The sequence below is a fragment of the Triturus cristatus genome, chromosome 8, assembly GCF_964204655.1.
Source record: "Triturus cristatus chromosome 8, aTriCri1.1, whole genome shotgun sequence".
Lineage (NCBI taxonomy): Eukaryota > Metazoa > Chordata > Amphibia > Caudata > Salamandridae > Triturus > Triturus cristatus.
Genome location: NC_140591.1, coordinates 982,456,472 through 982,471,709, shown reverse-complemented (window position 1 = coordinate 982,471,709; position 15,238 = coordinate 982,456,472). Strand labels below are relative to the sequence as shown.

General features: G+C 41.7%; 1 protein-coding gene across 1 annotated transcript in view; it reads left to right on the top strand.

Moving 5' to 3' along the window:
• CFAP97D2 (CFAP97 domain containing 2) overlaps positions 1–15,238 on the top strand; it is a 123,312-nt gene that overhangs the window by 63,764 nt on the left and 44,310 nt on the right. The window contains exon 2 of the mRNA XM_085622530.1: positions 6,892–6,972. Coding sequence (XP_085478656.1) covers positions 6,892–6,972 — 81 coding nt within the window. The remainder of the gene's footprint in view (positions 1–6,891; positions 6,973–15,238) is intronic.

Genomic DNA, 15,238 nt, shown 5'->3' with positions numbered 1-15,238 from the left:
TAAATGCATGTCAAACTGAGTGTACAGATGTGGATGAAAGAGATGTGTTTTGAGTTTCTGTTGGAAAAGAAGCAAGATCTTGGTACATCAGATGTCCTCTGGCAGTGAGTTCCAAATGATTGGTACCACTTCTGGTTAGCAGCTTGCTGGTGCTGGAAATCTTTTGACTTTAACTTGAAAGAGAATTTTCTTTTCAGGTCTGTTGATTTGCCAGGAACACTTAATGAGTTGTGGAGATATTGTGGTTATTTTCCATGAAATGCTTTGAAATGCATGAAGTATTAACTAGGATATGTGTTACATGATGCAGGGTGTGGAGTCTCCTAATTCAGAGAAGAATGTGAGGGGGCTGAAGCAGCACTGAAACAAAGGACATATACAACCCTGTTCTTAGTGCGGCGTGTTCTCACCAGTGTTGTAGCATCCTTTGAGCATGCACTGCCAGGGATTTGTGGCATGTGATGTGTAGCGAACAAAATCCCATGTAAAGAACACATTACAAGATGTGCCCTCAGAACATAACATCTCTCCGAAATCAGAGAAACATCAACAAGGTTACAATATCCAAAAAAGCATTGGCAAAGACAGTAGGTACGAACTTGACAGTGCATTTAGTAGTTTGAATTTGTAAAAATGTTTGTATATTTTTTTAGTATATTTAATTTTAAATGTTGAAATAGTAAAGAAGGAAGTAGCGGTAGATAGTTTTATTTTTGTAAGATGTTTTTATATGTATGAAAGAGTAAAACATAGATTTGTTATTTTAAATTTGTTGCTAATGTATAGTAAAACACAAACATGTTTAACCCACTGGTAGCTTTTCAAAATTGAATTTGTGCAAGAGGCAAAAATGTGTCAATTAGCTATTTTAAATTAGTTTTTGAAACACAGAATTGCGTTGTAGAAGGTGAAAGTTTAAAACGACAGGTGAGAAAAATGAGACAAATAGGTTGGCAGATGAAACAGAGCCATAAAACAGAACAGAGAGAGAAAGACGAAGACAGAAAGGTAAGGCAGATAGACATAAGTAAGACAGGGAGTTACAGTTAGATAGAGACAGGTTCATAGATCGAAATCGTTAGATTGATAAAGTCAGAAAGACACATAGAAATACATAGTAATAGAGACGGTTAAATAGAGGCGGATGGAGACAGAGACAGGTAGGCACAGATAGATACATAGAGAGACATAAAGAGAAAGACTGACAGAGAAAGAATAAGACAGGCAGATAGACAGATCAAAACATCCAGCAGCCAACAGAGCAAGCCAAGGTCAGGGAAGTGCAGAGAATTTACAAAGCATGTTTTACCCAAAGAAAACATGGTGTAAATAAATAAGCGAAAGCTATCCATTTAGAAGTGCTTGGCAAAAACATTTGGAGACAAGTTGGACACAAAATATAAGTTTTACAAAAACTAATAACAAATAGTCCCAACGTTGCACAGGCAGGAACACATTTTTGCCAGCTAATTAAATACGAATCTAATGCGCACAGGAAAATGACTCCACTCAGCTTAACTGACCAGCGAATTATCTAATGGCTATGGTGTTAACATAGCAGAAATAAAGTTGAAGAGGCCAAGAAAGCCAATGACTAAGGAGGGTTGACCCATTCTCGCTTTTTAATTATTGTCCTGGGAGCTGATACAACTTTGAATTGACAGTTAAAGTAACCAATAGCAAAGGAAGGCTGGACCCAAAATCCTTTATTCTACTCATTATTTACGTATTGCTACCTATGTTTTTTTAGAGAACGATAGGCTGTAACAGCTAAAACTGTTGCTTGGCCAGATCTAATAAAAGGTCTAAAAAGCTCCAAAGTATTTCATGTACACGCCAAACATTCTGACAGTCTCTTTGTATGTATGTATGGGGATTTTCAAACCCCTTGATTCCCCATTTCCCACTCCTCAGCTGCAGTGTGTACACATGAATTGTTGGAGGCCTTCGAGCCTCCAATTGCAAGTTACTGTACCAATTTCCTCCACGTCATTTTGTGGGTCATGCCCGTCTTCCATATCATCTTCCTCCAGGTTGTTCTCATAAGGCTTCCGTGATGGTCGGCTCTCTCTGGTTTGGCCATGTCCCTTATTAAGAACTTTTCGAGCATAGATATTTTCTGACAGCATCTTGTGATGCTGTCACCATGGTGTCCAGATATGTTCCAGTGAATAGGAAGGTCTCACACTTCATTCTGAACTTTACATTCGGATGTTGATCATTTACCAGCACACAGCCATCCACTCGACTGTACGAGGGGCAGGCGTTCTGCTGTTGGGTGATCTTGTCGTCATTTCTCTAGCATTGCTGGCAGAGGTGGGAGCCAGAATGCAGGGCTGCCAGTCTGCAGCTTGGTGATGTATGAGGAATGTAACAATACCCCTAGAGATACCAAAAGATGAGCACATGCTACTTTTTGCATGATTCTATTTGCATTGTATTTTTGATGGTTCTCATAACATTTCAGCTTTACCATTCGTTTGCAACCACGAGGAAATGGTGCAACAATGTCTAATGCTTAGCAATGATGTATTTTTGTAGCTCCCTTCTGTGCAGTGTAGGACATATTTCAGTCTTTAGCTCCTCAAGAATTGCATGGGTAGACACTATTTTCTCGAGTTTCATAATCACTGTTTCAGCCGAAGTGGGGATGGTCACTTCAAGATGCAGAGAGAATATATCCACTATGCCAAGTACCTGTTGGCCATCAGGAATACTCTAAAACTCAGCACTGATAGTTACAATGGGTTGCATTTGTCAGAGAGAATGGTCCAGCCATGGCCCGTGCAGGTAAGAGCGGTGGGAAGGTGGGGCTGAGTTGGGGGGGGATTTCGACAGACGACGACAAGGGAAAATTAATAATTTATTTAATTTTCCCTCATGGTTGTCGGTCGAATCCGCACCCTCCCCCCCTCCAACCCAGCCCCACTGCTCTTACCTGCACAGGCTGTGGCTGGGATGATCATCCGTCTTCTCTCTCACCCTTGGCCTGACACATGAGAAATTCTTCTGCTCTTTTATCATTGTGTCCATACCCCAAAACCATTCTCACTTTAGTTTTGATGACCCACTCCAATGCTAATGAGCCAGTTGGCTAACACAAGACACCAGGGCACACAGCATAACTATCAATGACATGTAGATTAATTTTTCTAATATGGCAAATTTGTGATAACTATACACATGGCACAAAATATTTCTTCCAGTTTGATGGCTTTTGGTTCAGCCCTTAGAATTATTGACTTTATATTCTCCACCAACCTCTCATCCTTCTACTCCGTAGAGGTACCTTGGATGCCTTGACAGAATATCCAGCAGCATCACAACAGATTCCCTTTCTATGGGAATTGGGGGTATATTGGGGTAGAACCCTGCTAGTGTAGGTCACAGGCATTAACTCATTGTATCAAAAATGCTCTGTTTAACTTGTTGCAGTGGTGCAGCCCCTGTAATGCACAAAACGTCCATCCATAGCTAACTCAGACAACCATCCCTCACCAAAGTGTTCCATGGTGAAGTAGGCCAGGGTAGCTTCTATGGTGACCTGAAATTCTTTTCTGTGTTGATGCCTCTAGGTCCACTTGTTACAAAGCCTCTGTGAAGGTTGTCAGGCTCGTGACAAACCTCCCACATCAGGCCTGTATGTCTAGAGAGCCACCTCCCATGATGCATGGTTAATACTGCTCTCACGCCATTTGTCCTGCTGTCTTTTAGTTGAAGGAAATCCAAGATAGGGATGGCTTCCTATAAGGCTAATGGAAGTTGGATCCTATACTGCAGAAAAAATACAAATACTACTCCATAGCTAAACTTTAGGTGATAATCCAGATACAGATTAATGAGTCAATTGTAACATTGTGCAACTCACATAGAACACTTTAGCATACTTTCTTCAAAAACAACTTTTTGTACTTAGTAGTATAAGCGTTAAAAACCAATTAGTATATTTATATGTATATGCACTAAAAACGTATTTACAGACAATATAAAATTGTAAGGCAGGGTTCAGTTATTTTGTACATTTTGTGAATTGCAGTGATTTTACTCTTTTGTGGGTGGGTGTTTTCATTACATTGTACCCCCCCTAAACTCCTCCTTAACTTTCCCTTAACCCCATATATTTTGGAGTAATTATTCACCATTTTTCCACGGCACCTCATGGTTCCTCCATAATTTATTACAAAATCATATACCAGTGTGTGGTGAGATCACAGTGTGTGTTGAGGCAGATGTAGGCACAGATATGAGAGGCAGAGGTGGAGATCTCCTCACATAGGTTTGTGAATTGCATTTAGAGTTGAAAAGAAGTACTACTGGAGCACTACTTTATGTACTCCAAAAGGCAGTGTGTGAATCGAGCCCTCCCTGACTCCCTCTTCTTGTGGCAAGTACTCTGGAACTCTAGTGGCATACCATAGCTATGCGTGATGGAAGATCATTTGGAAATTATACATAGTATGTGTACTAAGGGAGGAGGATGGTCGATGCAACACAGAACTGGTTTTGATGCCTTCAGATCAATTAGTCTTTCATTAATCTGTTTCCTGAGCTATGGTTGGAGTTTTCTGTAGCATTAACATGGCCCAGGGGAAATAAAATTAATCACCAAAGCTGATCTATTAATACCAGTAAAAATAAGCAAGATTAAGGACCAAATAATACATGGTTGAAACCACCATACCCCATCAGTGGAACTGTGCGATGGAAATTAGAGTAATGAAAGGCAGAGTTCTCAGTCTCAACCAAAGAGCCTTTGAAATAGCAAGACTATAAGCTCCTCTTTAGGTCGAGTCTTGGCAGTGCATGCGCTGCTCTGGGAGGCATGCTGTATTCAGGTATGGACTTGAAGCTCCGCCCATTTTCCGACCTTCTTTTCAATTGGCTCCTGTCCTTTTGAAATCGTTGCTTTTGATTCATCAATAGGCTTAGTAGTCCCTCCTTAGTACCGCCTTGTCTGTATTTGTAACCTCCCATGTGGGCTGGAGTTTTTACTTGTGTCATTACAAGGTCTGTTTTAGCTACAGTCTGTGAGCACTATTTTCTTTAATGATTTTCCCCTATTCCACCTACGACGTGCTTTCCTACAACGCAGCACGCCGCCCGCTTTTATATTTTTATTGGTAATGGCGACGGTCCGCTTTTACTATAGTGGCCGCGGTCTGAAACCTTTGTTTGTTTGTTATTTGTTGGTGAAAAGAGCGACAAGGTGGCGGTGCTTGGCGTGTGGTCGTGTAAAGAAAGTACGCTTGTTAATTGTATCATCACCTGCCTTCCCATATCGGCACTCCCCTAAAATGATTCACAGTAGCACAGATTTCTGCTATGGCTTCCCCCTGTCTTCCGAGATCCTTCCTTTCACCCTACGGTGTCCGTGCACTTTCTGTACCTTGGCTGTCTCAAGCTCTTGGGGCTCCTTTCCCCTATGGCTCCTTTTTCAACACCTTTTTGGTTGCACCCCTCTTCAGGGTGGGGCTCTCCTTATCCCGACAATGCTCCAAAACGGTCACCCTCCCTTATCTCCACCCCCTCACAATCGGATGCCAACTACTACGGTGTCGCTACCCTCTGCGCCTCCTCAGCTGCCGCCTCTCTAGCCCGCTTTGCAGTTGCAGTTTAAACATCATGAATTACATCAACTATATCCTTGCTTGTGCAGCCGGTAAGATTTGAACGCTTTCCAAACTACTGACTGCATGCCTCTCTTCCCAATCAACAAACAAATAAAAAAATGAAAAATGTACCTATACAGTCCTTTTTTTATGACAATACAGATGTACCGTTCTTTTGTTGTTCTTTGACTGAAGTTCAAGGATGAAGGCTTTTCGGATCCCTGTAGATTACCAGAGATTTGCAGTTTTTCATCCAAATAACAGCATGTGGAGGTGTGGAGGTCTGTGTTAGTGAAAGCAGTCTTAAATTGTGCTCTTGCTTCAATGGTGAGCCACTATAGAGTGAAAAGGACAGGAATGATGTAGTCAACTTTCCTGTACCAAGAAAGAAAGCGAGCGGCTGCATGTAGCATAGCTCTAAGGGGAGGAAAGATGGACTTTTGCGATGCTTTCTAGAAGGGGATTCTCATAGTACAGTCTGCAGAGATTGAGTGCCTGAACAACTGTCGTTTGGTCTTGATCAGAAATGAAATGCTTGACACTCCTGAGCAGTCTGAGGTGGTAGCACGTGATCTTGACCATAGCGGAGATTCTACTTTGTTGGTAATGCTGGTTGTCAAGGATGAATCCCAAAGATTTAGCATTATCCACAATAACCAGTTTACAATCCAGAGGAGAACGAGTTGCAGCATATTTGGACAGGTAGGTTTTTTTTCAGGGAGCTTGGCAGGAATTCTATTTTCATGCAGTTGAATTTTGGGTGATAATTGGGCATCCATTTTTTTATTTTTCTTAGGCATTGGAGTCAAAGTCTTAAGATAATTCTGGGTGTATACATCTTGCTGATGTCACTAGATCCACTTCCCTTCCCTAAAATGTCATACAAGAAGCAACAAATATTATTTCTATTGGGAGGAGTGAAGAAGAGATTATGGAAGGCTGGGGTATAAAAACACGACTGATTTCCAGTAAAATTATAGTTTTACATCCCCTAAAGTTTCTCATATGTAAAAGTATGCCTAGAATTCCAATACTCATCAGCCTTTTCAATGGTAGGTTTGCCACTGGTAGCGCATCTTTACCAATATTATTTCTATGAGGACTAAAACATGTCATTGGTGTTATTCACTGCAACTGTTAAGAATGTTAAACCTGCAGCGCCAAACTGCACATGGATGACCGTTTTGAAATAGTTGCTGAAAAAGTTGGATATTACAGAAATATGACTTGCAAAGTGCATTTTTCTCAAAATGCAAAACATTTTATTTTCTGCTCTTTGCAGGTCCAGACTGCTAAACCAATGGTGGATGCAAGTTCTCCACGAACCTATGGTCATCTGAATCTAAAGCTGAAGAAGTTGAAGGTATAAGCAGAGGGTTTATTTTTTTTAGTAATCCTATTAGTTTTAACAAACTTTATTTGTCTTCTGTCGTGATACTACCATGTTCATGGTTATGACATATAAATGTATTGGTTGCAGAATAAGGTATTCACAGTATAGCTAGTCCTAGAGGTTTAAAAGCATTGGTCTTGCTGAGGTTGTATATAAGCTTGGGCGGCGTTCGTGGAGTTCCGCAACGCGGAACACTGTGAAGTGACAAAAGCCTCTGCCAAGATAAGCGGAGTTCCGCGAGCGCTGGGGTAGGTTACCTTGTGCCGCTCTCACTAATCTTTGATGCTGGGTGTTTGTCCTTTGCTGTAAAATCAGGGCAAACTGCATCTTGCATAGTGCAAGAGGGCGCTGCTTCTTTCTGCCGCTCAAGTTGTAGTTCGAATCGAGCGACAGCTTCCTCAACGCAAATGTAAGGTTTCTCAACGCAGCAGTAGCAACCATCCACAACCACCCGTGTTGAGAAATCTCACAGGGAAGTGGTCTAGCGTTGGATTTTCCTCGCTCGTGCTCACCAACTTATCGTTGGCGAGCGCAGGCGAGAAAAAACTCCACAGAGTTTTTCGGAATACCGCAAGCTCCGTGAATCACGGAGTGCAAACAACTCCGCGAACGGAGCAGAGTTCACCACACAGGCTTAGTTGTGTATCTTAACCAGGGCTGCTGTGGTTTGTGGAAGCAGTGAAGCATGAGCAGTGGCGTCACACAAATTGATAGCCCCATGCAGAATGTGGTATGGGGCCTCTGATACTCCCATATATTGCAGATATTCACAGATTGGGTTCCTGTGAATGGTGCCTCTGCTCATGAGGCTTGATGAGCTGTAGTCAGATGAGCCAAAGATGAATGATGCTTTTTGGGTTGGTGTCACAGCATTTTCTTTTTTCAAGGCCTTTGTTTTAGGAGTCAGTTTGGAGGTTTGCAGTTTTGAGTCTAATTCAGTTAAGAGCGGTATTTCTCAGGGGTGATGACTCAAATGAAGCGATGTCAGACTTTCCATCCCTCGGGGGCAGCGGACTACAGGGCCCAGTAATACCTGTGGCAGGGAGGCCGCTTCTGTTTCTTTTCATGCCATGAGGCGCTTATCACACCTGCTGGCCTCCCGCAGCATGAGACATGACCTGGGACGTGCCCAGATGAACATTGGACCAACATCAGGCCAGGAGCCCTGTGCGCCCATCAGTGGCCAGAAGAGGCTGGACAGGGTCACCCCCCTTTACATTAATTGCAAGGTACTGTTGTATCCTTTACTCTATGTAAGGATTTATCTAAGTCTGCCTTTACCATCATTGTGACAATATAGGGAAATGAAAATCTTCTGTGATTCCTCCTTTACCTGCACAGGGAACTTCTCTGGATGGATTATTTCAGTGGGGATTGGGGTTTATTAGTAAAGAGATTAAGTTGTCGGAGTGACACTCCTCGCCCTCTGACATGCTGTTTTTGCCTGAGTAGCCTACTGCTGATGTGGGTCTGGTCCAGTGAGTGTCGGAGGTAAGGCCAGGTACCTCTGGTATTGCCACTAGTGGAGTTAGTGTCCCAGTTGGAGAGCGTGTTGGGTATCAGGAGGAGACACAATACCAATTTCAAATGCACTTCAGTGGCATCAAAACAAGAGGCCAAGCGGGGAAGAGAAAGAGAGCGGGGGGCAAATGATAGAGACAGTGACCCAACCCCTCATTTCAATTGCCAACCCAATTGTTAAGCCCAGGCACCAAATCGAGCGGGTAGGTTGGGACTGGGGCCTCTGAGCCAATGGAAGATCTGTGCTAATGCATTCTGATTATATGACAGAGTTATTAAATCTGATTTTTGTCCACCTTCAGAATATCGAGAAAGATCTGGCAAAAAAGAACCAAGCCCTTGAGTTGCACTGCCCTTCCGCCCCGCAGCAACCCCAGTTGCGGCTCTAATGATTTCTCTGTTGCCTAACTCTTTGTAAGTGTCGGAAAGCTGCAGTATGTCAAGCAAATGTCTGCAAGATCAAGGAGGGGTGCTGGGAGCAACTATGCGAGAAGGGAAATCAGTCCTCAGTGTAGACCAGAGGGCAGAAAAAAACCTGAATCACAATCTAAGGGGCCTTTTGAGCCTACGGGGCGTAGACCAGCTAACGTTTTTCCTCAGCTCCTGCATGAGTGCACACCTTATGTTTTAGTGCAAAAAAGCATTCCAGTTGTAGCCCCACATATGACAGAAAGTTATTCTGTGCTAAATAATAAAGTAACCCATTGGTTAAGGGGCAAATCAAGCTGGCCCATTGACTTTTTAGGGAGATTTTAATGATCAAAAGAACGCCCCGGATTGGGCCTGTCAAGAAGGAAGTTCCTGGTTACTGCCTCATTATCAACTTTAAGTCACTGAATCATTGCTAAAGTTTTTCTATTCTCAGTGTTGAGACCCAGGTTCTATTCAGGTTTTACCACTGGGATATTCTTTCCTGTCAAAAGCGCTTACTTCCAGACCTGCGTAAGAAAACTCTTGTCAGCTGGGGGATGTGAGTAAAGCATTTAATGTTGAAGTGCAGAACTTTTATGAACCACTTGCCTCCTTAGAGGATCTGGACTGACTTCCTCACAGCCCGGAAGGGATTATGAAGCCTGGATCTCAACTGGGCATGATGGGGTTGGGGGTTCATGTGCCTGAGAGGCAGGAGGGGCCCTTGGAGAACAGTCTTTGTATGGTCTCAGGGGTCTCTGTGCCTAACATTAGTAGCTCTAGATGTTCGGGGCAGAAAGGCGGGGGCTAAGGTTACTGTTTTGGAATACTGCTGGTCTCCATAATAAGCTAATAAATCCTGATTGGATCTCTGAAATAGGTAAAGCAGATATAGTATTACTGCAGAAACAAGGTCCCTTGGCGATTTCGGTGTAGATGGTTTCTATTCCTTCTGCAGCACATCCTCCCCATCTAGCTCAGGGCGAGCAAAGGGGGGCCTTGTTATTTTAATTTCTGTGAGGCTTATAGGCATCTCATCTAGGATTATTAGTCTTTCATCCAATTTTCAGATAGTTTTATTACAGATCCCATACTCATTTGACGTGACTTGATCAATTGTACAACAATGTATTTGACCCAAGGGTGATGGATGTAATTGAGGGCATGGAGACTGCTCTGGAAACCTTTATGGAGAACTACAACATGGAGATGCTTATAGCATGGGCAGGCAATTTTAACATTAAGCTGTGTGGCAATAATGAACCCTCACCCTGTGGAACTAAAGACAAGGATAGGGGACTTCCTCCATATCCATCACTGGCCAATTGGGGAATATTTGAATGTGATCATGGTCTCCAGGAACCAGTTTATGCCAAAGAATTCAGAGCAGATGGGTCTATTCTGCTCCCCACATATACGGGGCCAATAAGGGAAGTGAAAATTACTTTTTTATCCCATCTCTAGAAGAAATCATATTGGGTTATGACATCAGTACTTCCTGTATTAGTGATCACAACCCACTGGTATTGGCCCATGATCTGTACCTGGGGTAATCAGGGAGTCGGGAGAACTTCACTCTAACCAACTTGCGTAATAAGGGCCTAAGAATAAAATGGGAGAAGCGAAATAAGGGGTCCGTCATGACTAACCTGGTCAAGGAGAATCTGCATTTTATTTCAGTATTAACTTTGACAGAGAAACCCCCCCCCCCAAGGTCTATTTTTGATGCTTTCAGTGCCCTTTGTGCTGAAGTCATTGAAGGGTGGAGGTGTAGTAGAGCTGCTAAACTATTGCACCCTTTAAATTGGTTTAACCATCATGCACTTTCGCCCATACAAAGTTGAAATTAGCTCTATCTAAAACTCCTCGCTTGAGGAAAGAAATTTTTAATGCAATGCAGCCCTATAAAGTCATTCTGGAGGCCAAGAGATCTGAGCTCAGATTGACTGCCTGGGAAAAATTGGTAAAGGCTGCCAGTTTGAGGGACAGTGCTGCCTTCTGGAGAGTCGTTTACAAACCTTTCTTTACGGGTTAGGAAAAACCAACACTAGACACAGCTATATCAGCGGAAGTGTGGGTTGACTATTATAGTAACATCTTTAATCCTGTCAATGTAGCCATTGTCAGAGGAATCATTGAAGTAGTAGCCCATAACTCAGCGATGTACGATGTCCTGAGCAATTCTATTGAAATAAAGGATGTCATCATTGCAATTACTCATAACCCTGCGGGAAAGGCTCTTGGTCCAGAAGGTGCTCCATTGGATCTTCTTGAAGAAAATGTACTGCTTTGGTGCCCACATCTTAACTAGTGTTTTCAAGGCATCAATAAAAGGGGATCTTATTCCTTCTTGGAGTGAAGCCATAGTTGTGCCAATTTTCAAAAAGGTATACCGGAACTCACCGGCCTGCTATTGCTTGATTTACTTTCTTTAAAGAATTTAGGAAGGATCCTTACATCCAAAATGGAACTCTGGTTGCAGAAAATTCAATGTCTATCAAGAGTTCAGTATGGTTTCTGCCCACGGGTTGACACTGTTGAGAAGGGCCTGAACCTACAGTTGATTATTGGTATATATGCTAAGGTGAGGAGAGGTTCCATTTACCCTGCATTTATAGATCGCTCCTTTGTCGTCAGTATGATGAACAGGGATAGCATGCCTAGATGGTAATTGACCAGGGCTTATTAGGGCTATTACAAAGAATGCACTGGGATACCATTATAAGGGTCAGTGATGGCAAAGATGGGGAACTCTCCCAGAATATTCGGTCACAGTTAGGAGTAAGACAAGGGTGTGTGATGGCTCTACTCTCGTTCCTTATACATAATAATGATTTAGAATCACACCTGACCAAATTAGGGAAAGATCTGCCCAAAATCAAATCCAGAGTTCTCCCAGTTTTATTGTGTTCAGACGATGCAGTTAAAATGTTAAGGACAGCTAATAAATTGCAGCATCTTTTAGATTAATTTTATAGTTATATGGGGGATCTGTACCTTAAAACAAATGTACAATAATCATTTACAATGAGCATTGAAATGTGAAAACTAGGCCATTTTATCTGGAAGGGATGGAAACTTTAAGGTTAAAGACTTTTACGTATTTTCTCCTTCGAACAAAATCCATCCTGGAAAAATTACCAATATTCCAAGGCTGCCCAAAGTCAAAGAGTTGGGGAGTCTTTCATTTATTTTGCCAGAAGACTCAGCCAGAAACTGATTAGAGAAATGATCGTGATTTATAAGAGCAAATGTATCTCTGTGGCGACTTATGGAGCAGGACTTTGGGGATATAAAGATCCTGAGCCATTACAGCAGTTAAGTCTGCGCAGATTTTTGGTTGGCCCCAATCTACTCCTGCTTTTATGCGCCTTTCAGAGACCAGTTTGACCCCCTTGGTTGATTAAGTTGAACCCCCATTATTATGGCTCAGGGTCTGGGGAAACACGGAAGTGCAACTATTGAGAGATGTAATGGAATACTGTCTTGCCTCAGACAATGCCTATGCTTAGGCTTTCCTGTTTTCAGTTTCTATTTTTGGTAAATTCTGGTGGGGTTTTTTCAGTGTTTTCAAGTGATTTCAATACTTAAAAAAAAACTGTGGTTATCAGTGGTTACACATTTTCGCGTCATTAAAAACTACAGAAAAAGTGTTTTTCTGGTGTTTATGGAACGTTTTGCTTTTATTATTGCTTGCTTTCTGCACTGATAGCACATGATATATAGACAGTGTAAGTATAGTGTATATGAGGTCCAAATAGATTTTTGCAAATTAAACTTATTTAGTACACCATACAATACTTCTTCAGTGAGTCTTTGCGCTCGCTCTTTCCTTCTCGTGTAAATTTCTGCGAAAAGATTCTCTCAACATTGGCACTTGAGATGGGCAACGCCAATACACAATTTGTATACTCTGGCCACTGACATAGCTTTCCATGTCAATACTGGTCCACTCGAAGATTGCAATTTTCTGGCAGGTTCTGCATTTTGTGCACTGATCTAGACGCTTATGACCTCAGAGTTATTGAAGCGATCAAAAATGAAGCAGCACTTTTGAAACTACAGAGGAAATTCCCCTTTACGGAAGGGATCTAGAACAGAGTACCACCGTGAGGTTTCATTGACTTCAAATGCCATTGGTGGTGAAGGGACATTTCTATGCATCATTGCAAGCCATTTCTCATACATTGTAAAATAAAAGTTCCTGAATTGCTCTTCACCATTGCTTTGCTTTCCAAGTGGCAAGCACTCTAACATGGAACATGTTACAGTGCCAAAGTCACTAAAGATGTTGCCAAGCCTACTTTCAAGGAGATATTTCACATCTACACCAATTATGCTGAACACTTGGCAGACAAGGGTGTTTTCAGACACTAGTTTTTTTGTATTATGTCCACTACAGCAGTTACGTTTTGCTGTAAAAATCTAAGAATGCAGTAGAGTGTACTTTTTGTCACATCACTTTAAATATGTGACCAAAGATCCTCACATGTCTTGCCTTTGGCATCATCACCAAGCAAAAATTCTGTAAACGGTTGCCACATGGATAATATAGCATTCATAACCCCTTGGACTGAGAACCATCAGCTAAGGACACAGTTGGGATGACTCTTTCTATGATGCCACACAAAGCAAGTAATGATAAATATTTGTGTTTTAGTTCCTGTGCATAAGAAAACAGTACACCAGAATGGACTAAAAAGTCAATGGCATTCCTCATTAACTCTGAAGATTGTAAAGATGCTTTCAGCATACCATCTAACATGTGGTAAGGTTCTCTTACAGGGAATCTCTTCAGCTCAGGTATCAATTTTGACACACCATCACACAACTTTTTCATATACGTAGCTGAATCACTGCAAATACAAACAATATCACTCCAATCTTTGTTGAACCTGGAAAGAACCTTTTTTGCAGTACATTACAAGTGATACTGAGTTCCGTGTTTTCCAAAAGACTGGTGTCATGTTTTAACTACTAACCCAGATGCTTGGTGATAGAGCTCTTTTCACATATACTTGTCACTATACCTTGCATTGAATGTTTAAAGCCTGAGGTGTTGGCAATTCGCCTACTATCAATACTGACTCACTAGAAACTGGGGGCTGATGTATTAAGGGTTTTTACCCATTCTCTGTGGGTAAATGTGACGACACATATTAGGACAGATTCTTATGAAACCAGCCATTTTGCCTATCAGTGAAATAATCAAACGCAGCAAAAATATCAAATGTGTGATTTCCTGATTCTCTACAGTTTATAAAATAATTAAACAAGACCTAAAACATGCTTCTAAACCCTGCATCTTCAGACCAAAGACCACAAAACTGAAAAAAACAAAAGGAAGAGGAAGCAATATTTTAGTGGCATGCCTAAACAACAAAACTCAAGCAGAATAATGTTAGCCCAGACTTTCTTACTGCTAGCTTGTATAACAAAATTACATTGTATTGTCCCCTTCAGGAAGAAAACAAATGACTCTTTCACTATCTTTTTTCTTTCTTTGAATGGCATTTAGTTTGTGGTTGTGCAGGTGTTTTTTCAGTGTTTATATGTTTTCACTGGTGAGGGCTATTTCTCTTTCAGTGGGTTTTTATCAGTTATTATAGGTTTAAACCTAAAACCGGACAGCCTACCTATGCTATACCATGGCTCAGTTATATCGGGAAGAAATTTCCAGAGCTGGGCATGTCAGAACCGGTTGGCAACCCAGTGAACATAGACCCAAAGGCTATTACTAAAGTGAAGGAGGTTTTCCAGATAAAACAGAGCAGATTCCACCAGGCAAAATTTGATAAGCAGTCTACAAGCGCTAATTACAAACTAGTCAAGTCGTCATTCGGGTGTTAGTCTTATCTTTCCTGGTTCCGTAATGGGAATGCTAGATTTTAGGCAACAAGGTTTTGTTTTAATTCACTGTACTTTTGAGTTACTTTTCTTAGGACTGTAGCCTGGGGTCCAATGCTGCAGAGGTGTCTTTTTGTTAATGTTGCCCAATAAAGCACAATGCACTTTATTGTATTTTGCCGCTTATATTCTCAGACAAGAAACCGTTTTTGCATTCCATTTTTCGCTCCTTTGACATTAGAACTCATAAGGAGGTGTTTGCTCTTCTGCAAAAGTTGGAGAACTTGGAGATTTGTGCGGCTGTGGGAAATTTTGTGTGTCTTACCTTGAGGATTAGAAGTAGGTATGGCTTAGTGTAATGATTCCTCCCACTCTACGTATTGGGGCTTTTAGGTCTTCAGATTTTATTCTGGACTCCCCTCTAGCTTAAGCTGTATTTTGAGGTATTCCACACTGT